The sequence below is a fragment of the Opisthocomus hoazin genome, chromosome 14 (assembly GCF_030867145.1).
Source record: "Opisthocomus hoazin isolate bOpiHoa1 chromosome 14, bOpiHoa1.hap1, whole genome shotgun sequence".
NCBI lineage: Eukaryota > Metazoa > Chordata > Aves > Opisthocomiformes > Opisthocomidae > Opisthocomus > Opisthocomus hoazin.
Window position 1 is genome coordinate 94770 of NC_134427.1, and position 20647 is coordinate 115416.

Sequence of the window (20647 nt, forward strand, 5' to 3'; positions counted from 1 at the left end):
GCTTCCCTTTGGAGATGTTTTTTCAGATTGTAAAAGTCTGTCTGGAGCAATTCACAGGAAGAAAGCAGTCTTGAGAAGTCCTGCCCATTGCAAAGGAAAAATCAAGTAATTTAGGAATATATCAATATATAAATCTCCACTCAGAATATGCTTCTAGGCAAGGAAGTAATTAGCATGTTGAAAACAACTTTTGCCAACTCAACTGTTACCAAAGGGGAAAAAAAATTATATGTGGCACAGTATTTTGCCAGCATCACCCTTTCTTTTTTGAACTGTCATGTTTGCCTTGACAGACCTCAGAAGTACCAAATACAGTAACTGTTTACTTGCTTGCTTTTTTTTAAGTCACTTGAACTGATTGGCTTTAAATGTTAAGGTTATCTATGCATTTGTTGTGCATTATTCATAGTAACATTGTCATTTCCCAGGTACTTGGGAAAGTACCTTACAAAATTGTTACTCTGTAAATTAATCATATCAAACACCAAGCTTCCTAGTCCTGAACAGAGCAATACATAATTGTCTAGGTTTTGCACTTTTGTTGTTTGAGTAGAAGCCCCTTCTTCATTTTTTAAAAATCAAAACATTTATGTTTCTTTATTCCACCAATTCCCAACATACTTTTTTTTTATTTTTAACTTTGTTTCAAGCCTGCTCCCCTCCTCCCCCACCAGTAACACTGTTTAAAATTCATGCCGTTACTATGGCTTCTCAAGTCTTGGTATTCTTTTTTTAAAGCTTTTCTACAAGTCATCCACAACACTGGATGTAACTATTTTATTTGACTCTGCAATTAGATCATAAACCCAGGATTTGTATTCCACAATTCACTAGGTGGGTAAAGGCAGATGCACAGGGCAGTAATAACAGCTGATGAAGAAACTATAGTAGCACATGATTTTACCAAGTAAACCATTACCAAATGGGAAAAAGGTTACATATGGCACAGGATTTGCCAGCATCACACTTTCCTTGTTGAATTGTTACGCTTGTTTGCATTGACAGACCTCAGAAGTACCAAATACAGTAAGTCATTTCATGCTCTAGCAAATACAGTAATAAAAGAACAAATTCTCTTCACTCGAAATTTCCTAAATAAGCTTGAGGAATTGCTGGGTAAAAGGAGGCATTTCTAAAAATACTAGAAAGGGGAAGGGCTCACATGAAAAATCCCTCCTAACAGAAAAAGAAATTTGTTTTCTTTTGTATTAGCACTGCTTGTTTTTAGAGAAGGAAATGTACAATCTGTCTTCCATTTTAAACAACTTCTAGCTGTCTGGTAAAGAGTAACTGCAGTAGAACAGGATGACAAAAAATTAGAATAAAAATAATGCTTACATTATGGACATTTAGCTAAGCCTTTATTTGAGAGCCAGCCCAAAGCATGCATGAAGATGCTGTTCTAAACTTGCAATTCAGTCCTATTCAATGTACTGCTGAAGTTGTGTATCCCTTTCTGTATCTCTTTCTGCAGAACATCAGCACATAATGTCAGCCCTAAAGAACTAAAAAGATTCCATTTCACCATGCTGCACTCACATGTTCCTGCTCCTGTTTAGTTTGTAAATACTGTGCATTATTAGACTGACTCAGAGAAAGGCTCTGTCTTACCCTCTAGCATATACACTCCAACACATTCTTACTGAGGAGTCCTGCAGTAAATGCATGCTTAAACTCCTCTTTTTTGACAGGTAATTGCAGAAGCCTCCAAGTTCCAAGAACCTTTAATAGAGGTAAAGAAAGTTGAATTTAGGAAAAAACTAGCGGGGAGTCCTTTTTCTCAACAACTTTCCAAGAAGGTACTCAAGTCCATTTCTGCGGTAATCACACTAGCTCTCAACAAAGACCACAGTATTAGTTATCAACCTCAGCAAAATCATGAATAGAAGTAACATCAAGCAGAAAACTTTTTAATTAAAAAGAGACAACAGTGGCCTCAAGGCTATCACCCGAGAAAAATAGTGAGAAAAAAATTTTCAAAGATATTTATGCACTATATTTATCCTTTACTAACTAGGCTGGATCCCTGAAGCTTCATGTGAAATCCTAGCTAGATGAAAATTGTAGCACAATTTTATCCTGGTAAAATCGTGCAAACTCATACAGGACAGTATTAGCGTCACTGAAATAGAAAGGGTGCAATGGTCTGGCTATTGAGGACCAGAGGACAGTTTCCAGAATACCTGAGTGAAAGGAAAAACAGGATCCATGCAGAAGGTTTGCCTTCAGGTGGTTGTATTTATTAACCATGACAAAAATTACGAAACACTGAGGGATTCCGAAGTACTCCAACTGTATTTGGCAAACATCAACTAGAGCTGAAAGTTCATGATAGTGGTGAAGCAAGACAACACATGGAACGAGACACATGGAACTTAAAACACACCACCTTTATCAAATACTGATTTTAGATCGTGAAAGTCAGCAAATCTTCACAAAAAAATATATATCCTGGAGTGGCTATTTCCCCATCACCATTACTAGTTCTTCCATGCCACTTGTGCAATACTGAAAGCCGCAGAGCACTCTGCTGTCTTAGAAAAGTTGAAGGCCACTTTTTATTTTATGGAAGTCATTCTGTGTCCATAACAATCCTCCTGTCACAGGAATACTCAATTCTGCAGAGCTGTGAGAGGAAGAGAAATAAAGCACATAAGCACTGAGCTGATTTAGCAGGTCACATCACCAAAGTAATTTTGATAGCACTTTAAACTTGTTAACAAGTTTTATTTCCAAAGCAAAATGTCATTTCTCATTTTAGCTCTGAATATTTAGCTGCTGGAACATCCTTAGTTTTTATTCAGTTCGTTCAAGAGAGGCAACAGTCCCAAGGTGCCAAAGCACAAACCGAAGGAAAGGTTACCAGTTACTAACAGTTGTGAGGGAGACATGACTTCAGAGATAACCACACAGCCATTTTCATCTGAACCTCCTGTCCTTCGCAGCTAGGAATACAAGCTAACCAGGCGAAATGCTAAGGCAGCAAACAGTCAACATGAAAACAGTCTGTCACGAGCTACAAATGTTACAATGCCTATACATTCTGCACATGGAAACTAGCCATTCCTGCCACTTCACAACGAAGTCACAGAAACTAGTGCAGTTGTCGTTTGGTGACACCCACAGCCTGCTAAATAATTTCTAATTTTAGAAGGTGGCTCAAACAGGCGTAAAATCCCTTTTCACCGCAAAAGTCACCCAGTTAGGGCTGAGTTCCAAGGACTCGCAAACACAGCATACAAAGGAACACATAAGATTTTATAGTGTTCCCAAACTTAACGGCACTATCAAACACAAGGCTCAAAGAACTGTTGGAGAACATATGCAAACCTTTCCATACCTAAAGTTTTACTATGTGAAGGAACTTAAATCACTACCATACTGTTAAGTAGGTCAGGCAGACGTTTGTTTTATAATTTTTATTCATTTTATGAGAATGGTGAAGGTGAAAGCTAAATTTTATCAATAAAACAAATCTTGATAAAGGATCCACTTGAAACCTGGTATCTGACATTGTGAAGGAGAAAAAGGGAACGATCTGGTTGTCCTGTGCATGTTTTTCACTTTTCTATACTCCTTATGCCCAAGGAGAGCTCATGCACTCCTAGCTACAACCTAGCATCCTCCAGGGTAAGAATATATTCCCTGCCTACTTACTGTCTTTACCCTTCAGCAGATACTAACCATCCCTCTCACCTACCTGCTTATGCATCTCATCCTCAGGACAATAAAATCCAGTCATTATCCATGACTGTTAAATGATGAATGCCATTTTTGAAATCTTGGTGCAACTGCTTGGTGCAGTCCCTAAAGCAATTCCATGTCAGCAGCTCCACCCTCAGAAAGGTCTCCAAGTGGTCATTATTTGCCAAACTTGCCCCTGCTGTTAGGTAAAACTGACACTGGGAGTAAACGAAAAGCATATATGCTTATCACAAAAACCAAAACGTCTGCCTGAGGATGACAGCAGCTATTCAAAGCTTCAGAGGTTGCCACACCAACACTAAACACAAAATTTGACCACACACATACACCAGAAAACCCATCAAATAATACAATCTTTTGGGACCAGGGATGAAGGAACTGCAAACTTTTCCAAAGCATCTTAGCATCACAGGAACTTATGTCTCACGTTAAAACAAAACCAAAAACCTCTGAAGACAGAAAATAATTTCTGCAAACAAGACTGAGATGTTTGGAAAGTTTCATTTATATAGCAACTTACAGCTATATACCAAAAAACTCAATGCCTTTTCCAGATGTTCAGTACTGGAATAACTGGCTATATAGCAAAGGCTGCTTCTCAGAGCTCCTCAGAGACAGATAATTTCTCCTTTAAGGTCAAAACACCTCTCAGACACTCCCTGTTCAGCTGAAACACTGCCAGAGGCCTTGCAGACAAAGCCAACACAGAAACATCCCAGCTATCACACCCAGTGTAATGACCCAACAGTCTTCCTCTGGCTGTTTGAAACTATCCTGAATTCAGCCTGCTAATGGGATAATTTTTCCTCCCTTGTGATGTACACTCCTCATCATTCATGACTTCACAGACCTGCTGTCATTCCCAGGACAGGGACTCAGGGGACAGACACTGACATCATTCTCTCCCTTAACTGTACTGCATGAAGTTTGCCAAGAGCAAGCTCATCAGAGCAGATCAATCGCTTTTCAGGAGGGATGAAACTACAGTATCGCCAAGCAGAGTAATAGCACTTTATTAATTGGGATTCAAGCTAGAAAGTGCCTTTTCCATAATCAGTGTTGCTTTGTCCCCCAGCCACTTGCTTGCCACTAGTTTTTTCCAACAGTATATCTGCAAAGACAGCTAAATACGTGACAATGGAGAACAGCCTCAAAATTCACTAGTTTTGCTAGATTCAGCTCTTTTTGAATATTTTGCTTCTCTGAGATTGAGGCTATTCTGTTTGGAAATAGCATGCTTGTCTTTGGGAAGATCTGATGGCAAACCAGAGAAACTGTGTGTAAAGGGTTCCACAAGAGGCCAAACTGTGTGATAAATGGCAGGCAGAAAAACAGGAACAAGTAAACAATTACAAATTATTTATCCAGCAGCCTTGTGGGGGAAAACTTTGTGGATAGCTAGGCTGTTGCTGTCAGCGTAGGGAAGTCACATTTGCCAAATTTCTGAACATCCAGAAACAACAACAAAAGCAGAAAAAGAAGTGAAACACAGGAATTGAGATGCGGTCTTGACTGTCTCTCAAGATTGAGTTCATCTTTAAAAGGGAAGGGAGGTTGTCAGCTGAAACCTATTTTTACCAGTATGTAATCAAGTTTTGCTACAGACTCGGAGAACTATTTAGTAAGAAGCAGAGACCTCAAACAAAGCAGGCAGAATTCAGGTCGATGTTAAACATCGTAGATTAAAATGCATCATAAGATCATCAAGCGCTCCATTCTCATCTGTGGACCTGGTGAATTAGGGCTGCAGCAAGTAGTTCTGCTTCTGTTACATGACTTGTCCAAAGCCCTTTTTCCAAATTAATGTCAAACTCCACGCTCCAGGAAAACCTTTCTGCAGTTCATTAACTTCATTTGCTTTAAGTCTGAAGAAAGACAAAGATGACCACAGCTTTTAGAAAGGGCTTGTCCCATTGCCTATATACTGCAGATGCTTTTTCCAAGCATCTTATGGAGGAATTAGGAAGAGAAATGAGCAGAGATATTTTCAGGGAATCGCTGAGGTTGGAAGAAACCTTTTGTCTAGTCCAATCCCCCTGCTTGTGTCATCTAGAACATGCTGCCCGGGCCCACATCCAGCTGGGTTTTGAATGTCTCCAAGGTCAGGGACTCCACAAGCTCTCTGGGCAATTTATTCCAGTATCAACTACCTTTAAAATTCAGAGTGACCCAGCTCAAACAATTTACTGGCTGCTATGCCTAGCACACCCTTTTCATCAAGGATAAGAAATATCACCTTTGTGTGCTTGCTCCTGCTCTTTCAGGACTCTGCTTTCTGTAATTCAGATTTGTCCCTGGCCTTTCTACTACTGCACTGAGACTGAATTTCTAGAAAACAAACCCAGTGTGCTACACCAGGTCACCGCAAACTTCTGATGCCTTTCTATTATTTTTACTTTTTTAAAAAAAAAGTCTTTAAATAAACAAACTGAGGTCGTTCTTTCCTTCCACAGAAAGGTTTCTGTGAATTTGTCCTCTACCATTGGCTGTGATCTTGAACAATTTAAGCTAAGCAAGGGCCATTCCATGCCTACGAGTAGTTTAAATTGTGTCCAGTGCTGCATCACAGTGCATTTATTCACACTGATTTGCATCAGTCAATTGCCTGGTTTTAAGGGAAGGGTGTGCGTGTGTGGAAATCACGTGCAGCAGCATTTAAGATACTCCTTCTAACTGCAATGTATTAATTAGGAGTCTTTAGCTAAACACCCTTTCTTCCATTTCAACACAAGAGTTCTCGATGGTACTGGGAAACCACAAGGCAAACAGTATCAGGCAGCTGAATATCAGAAAGTATCGACTATAAGAAGCAAGTAAACTGTGTTACACCATCGGAATGTACGCAGATAACCAAATTCAACTACAAACATAGTCATAAAATAGACCAGACTAGGGAAGAACAGATAAACTGGTCATCCTAATCCCTTTTGCAACAGACAAGTTATTTCCAGAATTACATCTTCCACTGTACCGTGCAGCCGCCTCCATATTCTCTCCATTCCCCTACTATCTTCTTTGACTGCAACTATCTCCTTCTGTCATCTCCTAATAAATCCAGGAACCTCTCTCTCTCCCCCCTCAGGATGGGGCGAAGCTTTCTCCAAAGAAGAAAAACCCCGAGCTTAACACTAATTGCTTCCATACAGGGAAGGGCCCAGCAGCTCTGTTAGGCAGCACAACTCAGCTGCTGCAGTGCACCACTGCACTACTCGCTTGAAAAGACTGTATTAAATCTGTAACAGTACAGAACAGTGTAGGCAAAATACTGCTGTGGACTCAAAAAAATGTGGATGTTTGAGCCTAATCTCAGTTTCTTTGCTAGTTTAGGGACAGACAGAGCCTAATGTCGAAAACAAAACTTTCTCACTTGATACAAGACAACCCAGGGTAGATAGCACTGAAGTAGGATACACACCAGCAGAAGTGATAAGGAAGAACGAACCAACTCAATTCTATTTTTCTAGTATAAAAACCACCTAGACCACTATGCTAACTCTTCACAGCATCAATGAGATTCTCTACTCTGACAAAGGGTGCCTCTTTATTTCCAGCATTCAACAGCAGGCTAGAACTAGCCTCCTGCTCTGCTTGTGCAACCATGATTTTCTTGAAATAAGCACAGGTTATAGGTCTTTCAGACTCTGTTGTAACTACTCCAGCCCACTCCCCATCCCAACATCTCTGGCAATAAGGGAACAGAGTTTTGTCACAGAATCACAGAATGGTAGAGGTTGGAAGGTACCTCTGTGGGTCATCTAGTCCAACCCTCCTGCCGAAGCAGGGTCACCTACAGCAAGCTGCATAGGACCTTGTCCAGGCGGGTCTTGAATATCTCCAGAGAAGGAGACTCCACAACCTCCCTGGGCAGCCTGTTTCAGTGCTCCGTCACCCTCAGAGGGAAGAAGTTCTTCCTCATATTCAGATGGAACTTCCTGTGCTTCAGTTTGTGCCCATTGCCCCTTGTCTTGTCATCTCTCCCTGCTCCTGTTCATGCCTAAATAGAATATGAGCAAACATGCCTCCAGATATCAAACCATGCTCCTTTCCCACAGGTTTGCTCTTTCTCCGGTATCAAAAGCAGTTAACAACAATAAATTAAAATTAATCCATCTCTGGATTTGCCAGTGGGTTTTGACTCTTTTTCCTGACTTTTAGGCTAGAAAAACTCTCTGAACCGGTATCACCTTGTATAGCTTTACAGTCATGACATCACCAGTGCCTTAATGCACTTCAGTACCTTTGTGCCACAAATACACGCAGTGTAGAGGCCAAGGAGGTATGAACAGGAAGAATGGCATAATTTGAAGCAAAGCCTCACATTCTTTTGAGGCACCTTCTGGACAACTAGGAGTTGTAACTTCCACAAGAATCATGTAAGAGCAGTTATAAATCTTGGCACTGACATTATTTAAGATGAGGTCTCTCAAAGATGACAGCAGCAAATTCTGATGAAAGCAAGTTTCAAGAAAATTTACAAATTCCTAGCAGCAATTAATTACATACCTCTATGGCCATTTCACCATCGAACATATCCTGACATGGTTTCATATTAAAATATGAAGAAAAGGCACGCAGCAATCTATGCAGAAGACTATTTTCAAGACAGTATGAAAAAAACAGCCTACAGTGAGCAGAAACTGGGAAGTGTGACCTTTGCTGTTTTAAGTTTCCAGGGTACTACTCATCCAGCATACTTCTGCTACGCTTGTCTTAGCTGCTACCACATTCCACCCAAGAAGTGGCTGAACTTTGGGGTTAGCAAGACGATTCCTTATGCATGTGCTCCGTAAAATGCTTTGGTTTTCTCTGCAGTAAGAGTTGAAGAACTAAAAATAATTCTATGCTACACAGAACAGGCAATACACTCTGTGCAGGTCTGCAATGCAGCAGCTAGTGGGGACTCATTCTGCTTCTGTAAACATAATCATGAGGCACTGCACTGCAGCAGAAATCAGCTCTTACGTGATTTCTTCAGGAAGTCAGCTACATCGTGTACATCACTTTTTCCTCTTCTTTTATTTCTATGGTACGTGAACAGAACACTGTAGGTAAAAAGTGAATGACACCCTCAACCTTAACTGCAAGATATTTACTGGTGGCTCAGACTTACCCTCCTTTTTTAAAGCAAGGTTTCTAAACCAGCTTGTGTAATTGGTTTCACTGATGGCCAGTTCCATGGCAACATCAGTATAAGCCTCTGTGCAAAGCACCACCATGGAAATTCCACTCTAGCCCCCAGTACAGGCATTGCAGAAAAGGTCTAATTCTCTACAGGGAAATCTACTACTTTGCACTATAAAATGAAATGGCAGCTTCGTCCTAACCATAAAACTACAAACAATCAATCTACACCAACCACTCCGTCATGCATTCCTTAATGTCACCACATGTTTTTTCACATCCTTGCAAGCACCAAACAACTAAGCATTACCTACAAGAAAAGCACCAAATAAACTGGAAAAAAACAGGTCCTTCCAGCAGATATGTCCATTTGCAGATATCAAGAGGAGTGTTTTGGCACATGTGAGCAAGAATTTACACTGCAAATTTGGTTTGTCTCTTCCAGGAATAGAGGAGCTGTGTGCCTTGGCAAACATTTCTGTTCTGGTTACCAGCAGCTTATTTTCCAAGTCAAGGCAGGGGTCACAGTCAAGTGTGTAGGCAAGTACTATAGCATAGAGTGCACTGCTTCCTGAAGATAACCCATGTTATTCCAAGGTTCTGGCCTCTGCTAAATGTCTTTAGCAAAAATTCCCATTACAGTTACACAAATATGGTACAGAGCAGAAATTCTTGGAAACGTACATACTTCAGCTAAGCCCTGAGCCCAAGAACCTCCCGGAAATCTTCAACTGGCTGACAGTTTTTTCTGTCCTATAGCAACATATTTGCTCTTCTTCTGTGTACAAACAGATTGACCTAGCATTTCCCAATAGCCATGTCTGTTCTGTACGACTTGCTGCTTCTTTTCATACACTTTTCAAGCAAGGATCACTTCTCTCTCATTTGTTGCAAGCAATGGAATCATAAACAAGTCCTAGAAAGTAAAACCTAGAGAGCATTACCTGAAGTATGGATAAGTAATGGCTCACCTGTGGAAAATCATTGAACAGTGCATTCCAAAGAACAGCTTACAAATAAAGAAAATGGTTCATTTGTAACTAGGAGAATTCATTCTAGCATCTAATTAGCAGTATAAGTATTTTCCTCATTTTGTTTTAAAACTGGAGCAACTCTACAGCTATGCATTTTTTTTAAACCTGCATGTTGCAGGTTGTTCATCACCAAGTACAAATCTGAGTTTCCAATGCTTTTTACAGCACAGAGGGGAGAAAAATACCCCTGACAAGTTTGCTATGAGAAAGACACCTTTTAAAAAAACAGCCATGCATATTTCCCAGACTATTAACATTCAGGGACAACAGACGATGAATGTATCCAAGATCTTCCAGAGTGTGCATCATACTGTTAGGGTCCAGATTTAGCTGCACATCAGTTCCAGTATGTAAAAATGTTTGTACTAGCTGAGATCAAAGGTCTGAGTTGCCTGTCTCCAACTATGCTCAAAAGCAGATGCATAAGTAAACACGCAAGCACAGAAGAACAATGTTCCCAATTACCCTCCCACCTGCCAGCAGCTTGTGAATCAGAAACTTGATGAGCCAAAGGTCAGCCTTGTGTTCAGATGCACTTGTTGACGTGTAGGTGTTTGTTTTGTGTTTGGGGTTTTTTCTTAAGATCCTTTATATATGTGTCTTTGCAGACTATTCTGCCAAGAATCTCAAAGCACATTCAAAGGCATCGTAACTCCCAGAACCACCATTCCAGTTTCCATGTTAATGACACTGTGATGCTTTGCTCTTGAAGCATAAGCAAAGCAAGTTTTGGAAGACCAGAAATTTTACCCCCTTTGGACATTTAATGGATTTGCAAAACTCCTAATGAGTTTTGCCTCCCAAAACTCTTTCCTACTACTCTTATATCCCCTCCAAATAATTAGATCACATTTATTCTGAAGTCACAAGAGGTGATATTAAGTCAGGGACAGACTGGAAGCTTTGCCAAGTCATCATTTAGTCGTAATACTCCACTACTGCTTGCCAGTGCTGTAGAACTGTGGAGACTTGAACTGTTTCACATGGCTCACTGCAACAACTGAGCATCACAAAAGCAGCTACAAGTGTCAAAGTTTGATAAGAAGGAGAAAGGAACATAACGCTGAAGATGCAGCAGGACCAGGTGCACCCCATGGCTGCTTGCTTCATGGTTCTGCTTTCTAGTTGTTAGGATCTGTGATGCAACTCCACAGAGGACTTTTTCTTGTTGGAACATAACCAAAATACATTGGAAACACTATCTAGAAAACATCTCCATGTCAGCTGCCAGTATCCACAGCTGAGCCTTTCTTATGAAGGGCTAGCAAGCAAAACTTGTAACAGTAGTAGGAGGAAAGACTTACTGGGGATTAAATGAAAGCAGCCAAAACCAAAGTAAAAGCAACAAGAACACAGTTAATTACCTTGCTGATAACAAAGCAACAGAAACTGCAAGGTGCTTTGCCAGCTGCAGGAGCAGCTGGCAGTATACTGATGGCACAGACTTTTGAAGAATTTGGGATATAGGAGAATGCTGTCATGGCGATAAATTTCGATTCTTCACCTACCTTCCCTGTGAGAGTACAGGAGCATACTGTTGGCACTTGTAATCAACAAAACCAACCACCTGCTCACTCTCACCACCACAGATGCTAGAAGCTACAGCAGAATAACCTCTGGTATGGGGAGGTAAAAGGAGGCAAAGTAGCTGGGGCTTTTGAGACCAACAAAAGAACAACCAGATCACCTCTCCAGCCACCTGCAACCAGAGGATTAGAGGTAAAAGAAACAGATACAGATTACCAAAGACCCGAAACCACTGCTGTTACCACATAATGTGTGGAATAGAAGCAGCAAGGATAAACTATTGCTAAGCATATCAGCTGCAAAAATTGGGCAGCACCATAGAAATAGTTTCTGCTTGCTGTTTTCTCTCCAAAAATACTCGTATTTCTCAGGAATCCAGAAACAGAAAAGCGTGGTGGCTTTTTCTAGTCTTCTGGGGGTCTTTTGCACTACCCCTCCTGCTATCAAGCTTATCCTATCAGATAAGGGGAATTTAGCAAGGATGGAGTTTGTATAATCTCACCTAGGCTCCCTTTCCCACAGAAGGTTGGACATTCGCAGCCTGGGCTATGATTCTATCACATTACTTGGAATGGAACAGACATGCACATAAGACAACTTATATCCCATGATAAATCTACCAAAATTTTCTACTCTTAATTCTATTCTAAATTTTAACAGAGATGTTTCCACACCCACAGTAAAGCTGTAACTACTCACACTTTAATACTAGCACTTAACTCCTGCTGACTCATGCCTGACCAATCTAATAGCTTTCTACGATGACATGACTGGCTGGGTAGACAAAGGGAGAGCCGTGGATGTTGTCTACCTTGACTTCAGCAAGGCTTTCGACACAGTCTCCCATGATATCCTCCTAGGGAAGCTGAGGAAGTGTGGGCTCGATGGGTAGTCTGTGAAGTGGATAGAGAACTGGCTGAATGGCAGAACTCAGAGGGTTGTCATCAGCGGCTCTGAGTCTAGTTGGAGGCTGGTAACAAGTGGTGTCCCCCAGGGGTCAGTACTGGGCCCAGTCTTGTTTAACTTCTTCATCAACGACCTGGATGAAGAGTTAGAATGTACCCTCAGCAAGTTTGCTGATGACACCAAACTGGGAGGTGTGGTACACACACCGGAAGGCTGTGCTGCCATTCAGCGTGACCTGGATAGGCTGGAAAGCTGGGCAGAGAGGAACCTGATGAGGTTCAACAAGGGCAAGTGCAGGGTCCTGCACCTGGGGAGGAACAACCTCATGCACCAGTACAGGCTTGGGGTGGACCTGCCGGAGAGCAGCTCTGCGGAGAGGGACCTGGGCGTCCTGGTGGACGACAGGTTAACCATGAGCCAGCAGTGTGCCCTGGCTGCCAAGAAAGCCAATGGAATCCTGGGGTGCATCAAGAAGAGTGTGGCCAGCAGGACGAGCGAGGTTCTCCTTCCCCTCTACACTGCCCTAGTGAGGCCTCATCTAGAGTACTGTGTCCAGTTCTGGGCTCCCCAGTTCAAGAAAGATGAAGAACTACTGGAGAGAGTCCAGCGGAGGGCTACGAGGATGGTGAGGGGACTGGAACATCTCCCCTACGAGGAGAGGTTGAGGGAACGGGGCTTGTTCAGCCTGAAGAAGAGAAGGCTGCGAGGGGACCTTATAAATGCCTACAAATATCTGAAGGGTGGGTGTCAGGAGGATGGGGCCAAGCTCTTTTCAGTGGTGCCCAGTGACAGGACAAGGGGCAATGGGCACAAACTGAGGCACAGGAAGTTCCGTCTGAACATGAGGAAGAACTTCTTCCCTCTGAGGGTGACGGAGCACTGGAACAGGCTGCCCAGGGAGGTTGTGGAGTCTCCTTCTCTGGAGATATTCAAGACCCACCTGGACAAGGTCCTGTGCAGCTTGCTGTAGGTGACCCTGCTTCGGCAGGAGGGTTGGACTAGATGACCCACAGAGGTCCCTTCCAACCCCTACTATTCTGTGATTCTGTGACACTAGCACAGATTTCGTTGCTATCCAAAGCAAAATGGCAATAAAACATTTATTAGTAATTTTAGTAATTTTTTATTAACAAATGAATTGAATAATATGTGCTGTGGATTTTTCAAACAGCAGACTTTAGTATGGCCAAGCTCTAGCTCCTTTAACATCTACATCAGTGGTTTGATATAAAGTTTATATCTAGAGGAATTCCTTTGCAGAACCTCGAATAATTAGGTGATTTTTAATTCCTGTTACTCTATAAACCACCCCAAGAAATATACTGGGATTACAGAACACCTGAAGCCTACAACACACAAGCCAGAAAGGACACAAGCTACAGCTGGTTTCAACTAGCAGCTTACAAACAAGCCAGAACAGTGAATCACACTACTCCACATACACTTCATTGCAGCCTCCGTAATGATAATGCGAGCTACCGTGCATAGAAATATCAGCTGAGCCAACGAGGATCAGATTAAGAAACCCCCACTCATCTCTTGTCAGAGCCTGCTGGCTAGATGCCAAATGGTACTGATTACTGTAGCACATTAGAATTCTACTGTAGCTTCCTGTTTTTTTCAGTGATCTCACCTACCTAAACATCAGGTCAAACAGCTTTACATTTCAAGTCTCTGAGATCAAGTATTCTGTCATTTGTGACTACAGTGAGAGTGCCGGGGCTCTGCAGACGAAGTAGACCTGCAGATTCCAGGAATCTGCCTTATTCCCAACACGGAACATGTTGCAAGAAACATGATTCATGGCTGGCTGACACCAAAGCGCTCTTCTGCTGCATCAAAAGGAGGGTTTTGCATCTGGTAAAGATTTACTCTTCTTTTTGGGATGATAAACTATCACAAGACAAATGCTTACCTGCTCTCTTCACAGTCCGAGAAAAAATTCATGCAGTGCTCAAAGCATAGATCTTGTTAGTGATTAACATCATTCAAGAGGACTCAAAAAGGGTAACTCATTTAACCTCTCAGTATAAAGAGAGGCAGGGTCTGTCCTGCCTCTCATAGAAGTGTTGGAACCAAGGACTTCATCAAGTATTTCGATCATTAGAAGGAAGAACCATAGGAAAGGACAGTTTCTTTTTGACTACCTAGCAATCTCCGAAATGCTAATTTCATGTTTCAATTGGATGAATCAGGCAGAAACAATACACTTTCAGCAGGCCTGAACCGACAAAAGAGCAGACTAGTCCCGGGGAGCATGACCAAGAGGATGGAGAAGAATGGAAACCTTGCTCTTTGGAAGGTTTGGTACTGGAAGCTAATCTGAAGACAACTCTGAATATGTGAAAATGTGAATATGTACAAGAGTTCTTCCCAATGCAACATGCCAGGCCGCATGACTGTCACTGTTACTCATGTTTTTTGGAAGCTACTAGATTGTGCCCATCAACTACACGGAAAGAATCACTGATTAGAAAATTATCCTACCAAGTGTTTAAGAAAACAACTGCCATTCATTTATATTCTGAAGCATTCCTTGGATTAAAGTACATAAAAGCCCATCTCCTATTGTGTATGTGATGAAATTGATATGACAGCTTACAGCATTCAAGCTCCTTTGACTTCAAAGGGTGAAACAATGAACCTATTAAAGCATCTTAAATAGGATGGTTTAACTGGATAAGCTTCATTTACTAACAGAAGTGATCTAACTAAAGCTTTATAGACTGCTACCATTATTTCCATGACAACCTGTGTTTCTTTACTGAGGTCAGATCTGCAGCTTAAATTACTAGCTCTGAAAAGGTCACTGGGGACCAATATAATGTGGCTGACTGTCAGAGCCCCAGTTAACAGAAACTGAGTTTTCAAGCCTGCTGAGGCTGTGCTAGTAACTTCCAAACTGCTAAGCAGCAGTATCTCATAATCCTTGCAATCATTTCTTTTAGAAAGAGCAGGAGGAGTGAAGATGGTAAGATTATAAGCTCACTTCCTCAAAAGATACCACGGAGATCACATTTTTGATTGCAAATTATGCCATTGCATTTGACTTTCCGATAGTGCAAAACACCCAAGGAGTGCAAAGCAAAAGTACACTTCCAGAAGGGAATGAGAACAGCAGCAGTTAAAACAGCAGCTCTCAGACTTCATGACAGCAAAAGATGGAGGAGACAAAGGTAAGTGTTGAGCATATTTCTTCAGCTTTGAAGGATGACTGTTAGCGCTTCATGAAGTAACTTCCTATGATCACAGAATCACAGAATGGTAGGGGCTGGAAGGGACCTCTGGGGATCATCTAGTCCAACCCCTCCTGCCAAAGCAAGGTCAATTAAATCAGGCTGCACAGGACCTCATCCAGGCAGGTTTTTAATACCTCCAGAGAAAGGACTCCACAGCCCCTCCAGGCAGCCTGTTCCAGTGTTTTGTCACCCTCAGAGTGAAGAAGTTCTTCCTCATGTTCAGATGGAACTTCCTATGCTTCAGTTTTTGCCCGTTGTCCCTTGTCTTGTCGCAGAGCACCACTGGAAAGAGCTTGGCCCCATCCTCCTGACACCCACCCTTCAGATATTTATAAGCATTTCTAAGGTCCCTCTCAGCCTTCTCCAGGCTAAACAAGCCCAGCTCCCCCAGCCCTTCCTCATAGGACAGATGCTCCAGTCCCCTCAACATCTTCGCAGCCCTCCGCTGGACTCTCTCCAGTAGCTCCTCATCTTTCTTGAACTGGGGAGCCCAGAACTGGACGCAGTACTGCAGATGTGGCCTCACTAGGGCAGACTAGGGGGGAAGGAGCACCTCCCTCGACCTGCTGGCCACACTCCCCTTGATGCATCCCAAGTTGGCTCAAGGCCAACTTGTCATCCCACAGCACTCCTCGGTCCCTCTCCACAGAGCAGCTTTCCAGCAGGTCAGCCCCAAGCCTGTGCTGATGCATTGGGTTATTCCTCCCCCGATGCAGGACCCTGCACTTGCCCATGTTGAACTTCATGAGGTTCGTCTCTGCTCAGCTCTCCAGCCCGTCCAGGTCTTGCTGAATGGCAGCACTGCCTTCTGGTGTATCTGCCCCTCCTCCCAGTTTTGTATCATCAGCAAACTTGCTGAGGGTACACTGTCCCTTCATCCACGTCATTGCTGAATAAGTTGAACAAGTCGGGGCCGAGTACTGACCCCTGGGGAACACTACTAGCTACAGGCCTCCAACTAGACTCAGCACTGCTGATCACAACCCTCTGAGCTCTCTCATTCAGCCGGTTCTCAATCCACCTCACTGTCCACTCATCTAGCCCACATTTCCTGAGCTTGCCTAGGAGGATGTTATAGGAGACAGTGTCAAAACAGGTCAGTTACCGGTAAGTTGTCCCAGCAACACGGGTAGCAATAACTTCTGTCTGACTGTGTCCATCAACAATGCAAAGCATACTATCAGACTAATGTAGTACAAACAAGCAGGAAGTTTCCTGTTGCAGTGTGGTAGGGTGAGGAATAGAGAGTTCATCTCATGCTGGGTTACCCATAGGATGAACAACTGAGACTGCAGTGACATAGACCTTCCTCAGGAAACATAGTACAGTCTCCATTTCAAGCATACAGAGAAGGGACACTTTTACACTCCCTGATGTGAAACTCCCAGCATATTCAACACCCCAGTTATGTCAAGCCAACTCCTTCCTCATGTGTTACAAAAGTAACCTTCAGACAACCACTTCCTGTGGCTACCTCCTCATCTTCAGCCCTTCCCACTAATGCACCACCACTGTGCACTTTAGAATGACTTCTCCTTCTTATACAACATTAGCTAGTCTGGGAAAACTGACAGTGGGGGAGGTTAAATGACTTCCCAGGCTTCTGGTCCCAAATGCTTTAATTGCAAGGCCACAGTTCTTCCTGTTAAAGATATTCATCCCAGTGTGTCACCAGGCAGATTCTGCACCAGCTCTCAGTAGCTTGTTTTAAAAATTCTGCACTTCCAGACTAGTAACTCTAAGCAATCAGCAGACTGTATCTCACTAACAGCATCAGACAACACTGAAAGTTGTCAGCACAGTCTGAAGAGCAGACTGCTATGCTACTACACCAGCACTGCAAAGGTCCTTCCAAACATACAGATTACTTGAAAAAAACCATGAGAAGTGCAGTTAGTAGATACCAAAGATAGTAGTAGATATCTGGGTCAAACTAGTCAGTCAAATAGAAGTAAAAAGGAAATCTCATCCTTAAGTTTTCACATCATATAGTACAAGGCACAGAGACACAAATGCATTTCATGCTTCACGGGCAAAGTCCTGCCCACACCATTACTCACTTTGTACTGGGAGGCTTCCACTCATCTCTCACCGGCTGATCAAGCAGGGACATCATGGAATAATTATCCAACATGAGACCATCAGGGTCATCTGTCTGACCTGGGAGTTTCCCAAGAGGAAAGTCTTTCCATAGTACTTCATCTGGGTAAAAACAGTACATAAACAAGAAGTCTGAGCTCCTCAGACAGATTTGGGAAAAAAAAAAAAAAAATCCCCCCAAGTCCACAAATACTGTTTTATGCAACTCAGCAAAAATTAACAATCTCAGGTACTCAGCAAAACCAAATTTAAACTACGGCTTTAATTAATTTTATGTCTAACCTTACTATCTCTTCCAAAGAAAGTCACTGTAGTACATGAGACAATAGGGACACTTCTGGAGTCATGTAACATCATGCAGTCTAGTGCAGCTTGTCCAAACCACTGTGCGACAATGTCCATTAAAAGAAACCCCACAGTATTCTACAGCAACCCTTCATATTTACCTTCCTCTTTTAAGCATACTTTTGTTCGAAACATACACATTGACTTACATACGTTAATTTTTAAAAATTACTCTGCATACTTCTGTAACTGGAAAAAGCCATTTGTACACATCTGAAGATAAAAAACAGCACTTTTGCATCCAGTAGCTCATTCCTCCAGTGAGATTAAGCATCAGCTTCTTAACGACTCGCTGAGATGAGCAGCTGCACAGCAACAGTGCAACAGTGACAAAAGAAGAGCTGAAGCCACAAAAGTAGAAGAGTATAAGGCTGAGGAAGCCTAAGTAACCAACAAAGCACTTATGGACAGACAGGTGGGCTGGGATGAGGTAGAAACGAGAAAGAATATAACAATGTCTTGGAAATTCTGTTATTTGTTTTCACAAACACCTATTACTGTTTTCTCTCCATGACTTCACATATGTTAAATTTGGCTTCCAGTGGGGGAGAGAAACTGCACAATGGCAAACCATCCATCACAACTGATAACATCCGTCAGCCCATTCCTTTGTATTGTGCTGCCAAAATTTCAAAGGCAGCTCACAGTTAATCCTCCTTTAAGTTTCATTCTTACATCACATCTGACTAAACGAAAGATACAAATTATTATGTGTCATTGTTTTGACTATAAGATTTATTAAACCAATGTGCTCTCTTGACACCAGAACACTTATTTCTGGAATGCTTACTATTAGCTCAGCAAAGACCAGCAGACAGAAGCCTTCAGAAGATAAGGCACTCCACTCCAGAGAGCCAGCAGTAGTTACACAGACTATTTAAGATCCCTGCTAATCACACACAACTTGGCCACTTCCTTCCCTTTGCCTGAAACTGATTTGTGTACCCCATCTGCTCAAAACCAAAAGCACTGCCCTAAAGAAGGAGGAGATTTCTTTGTTTATCCTTTTGTAGCATTCTTGAGCATTTAATAGAACAAAAAAATCTTGACGTAGGATAGTGCCTTCTACGTGTTATAACTTTACAATTAAAAAAGGTGCAGAAATAGCATCTGGTAACATCCAACACAGCTGTAAGGCAAATTACCATTATACATATTTATCAGGCTAAGCCCTCTCTTTAGGGAACAACCTAGTAAACAGTTGATACACCACATGTTGTCACGGGTTTGTACATACCTACTGGCTATAGTTTCAAATTGTTTAAGGATGGTAACTACACAGATCTTATTCAAACAGAAATTAAGTTTAGCCACAAACAACTACATAAACAGAATCTTCACAAAAATTAGGTGGTTCAGGACACAATGCATGTTCCTTTAGTGAAAGCTTTGATTGATCTGAACCAAAGTCACTGAAATAGAGGATAATTATCCTTCTTCTCAACATGTCCCGCTCTAAAAAGCTGCTCACATCAGCATAACCAAGCCAAGCATCTTAGACAGATCTCTTTTTTTTTTTTTTTCCTGACTTGGGAAAATATCCTTGGGAGTGGGGTAAGAGAGTTCATTGTCTTCTAACAGCTGCTTTTCTTCTTAATCCTTTAAACATCACTTTGCCTCCAACTCCTCTCCATCAACCTCCTCCTCCTGTCTTCAAGTCCCTCCATAAATCACTCTTCCAAAAATCTTCTTAGCTACAGAACCCTCCACCCCACTGAGAAAGCACAGCTACCGTATAAAGCTAAAAAAACACTGGACATACTGTTTATTCCCTCTAAAAACTGGCCTTGCTCCTTTCTTTTGCTTGCCACCATGTCATGACAGCAATTTTCCTGGAGCATGGAATTTAAAAGCATAAGACCGGTGCTTTCCAGCACAGCCAAACTCAAATACCCCCCAAGACTGACAAACAGAAATCCGAGAAACAATCATATTTTCTTTGCCGTTCTCAGCTGGCACATATGCTGCCCCATCAATTGGATACACTGAAATATCAAACAGTTTGGAAAAGGCTGATAAAAAAATTTAATGAGTTAGTAACAACATGCTCCTGGAAAAAGCACTCACAGTATTTTAAGAGAAATGACTCCTGCACATAAACAGAACATCAGCAAAAAAACAGTTTTCAGTGATTTGGCATTTACGTGACTTTGAAGCACACTTCAATTCTGGCCAGGCCCAGAGGGCTGAGAAGCCTTTGCATTTCAAGTAACATTTGCCAGTGATGAAGACTGTCAAGTCTTACAAAGTCATTTTTTACCTGCAGTGATCTGCCAGGAGGACCCTTGCAGTGCTGCCCTTTTCTCAGCAATAGCCACCATGTCACCAGAATGAGCAAGTCCTTCCAAAGGATTTGTTTCAGTTACCATCTCTTCTTCCTCCTCCTCCACCTCCTCTACACCATCATCTCCCTCCAGCAATTCTTCTTGCTTCTCTACAGTCTGCCCTTGATTTTTAACCTGATTTTCTTGCCTGGCCCTCCACTGTAAGCTCTCTATAGTGTAAATTGGCTGTTCACTGCAGTCTGAAGAGATGCCTGGGCTGGACAAAGGGCCACCTCCTTCCGTGTAAACGGAAGCGAGATAGAGAAGGTTCTTCCGTGAAGAAAGTGGCAAGCGAGGTCTCATGATTGTGAGGATCCTAGAAAGGAAAAGGGCAACGTAAAAGTCT

At 42.2% G+C, this 20647-nt stretch overlaps 1 protein-coding gene across 1 annotated transcript in view; it reads right to left on the reverse strand.

The window, feature by feature from the left end:
• Positions 1 to 770: 770 nt before the first annotated feature.
• The window catches only part of LAS1L (LAS1 like ribosome biogenesis factor), a 44245-nt gene continuing 24368 nt past the window's right edge, over positions 771 to 20647 (reverse strand). The window contains exons 11-13 of the mRNA XM_075435720.1: positions 20238 to 20617; positions 17593 to 17734; positions 771 to 2626 (exon numbers count right to left, since the gene is read on the reverse strand). Coding sequence (XP_075291835.1) covers positions 2536 to 2626; positions 17593 to 17734; positions 20238 to 20617 — 613 coding nt within the window. The 3' untranslated portion in view covers positions 771 to 2535. The remainder of the gene's footprint in view (positions 2627 to 17592; positions 17735 to 20237; positions 20618 to 20647) is intronic.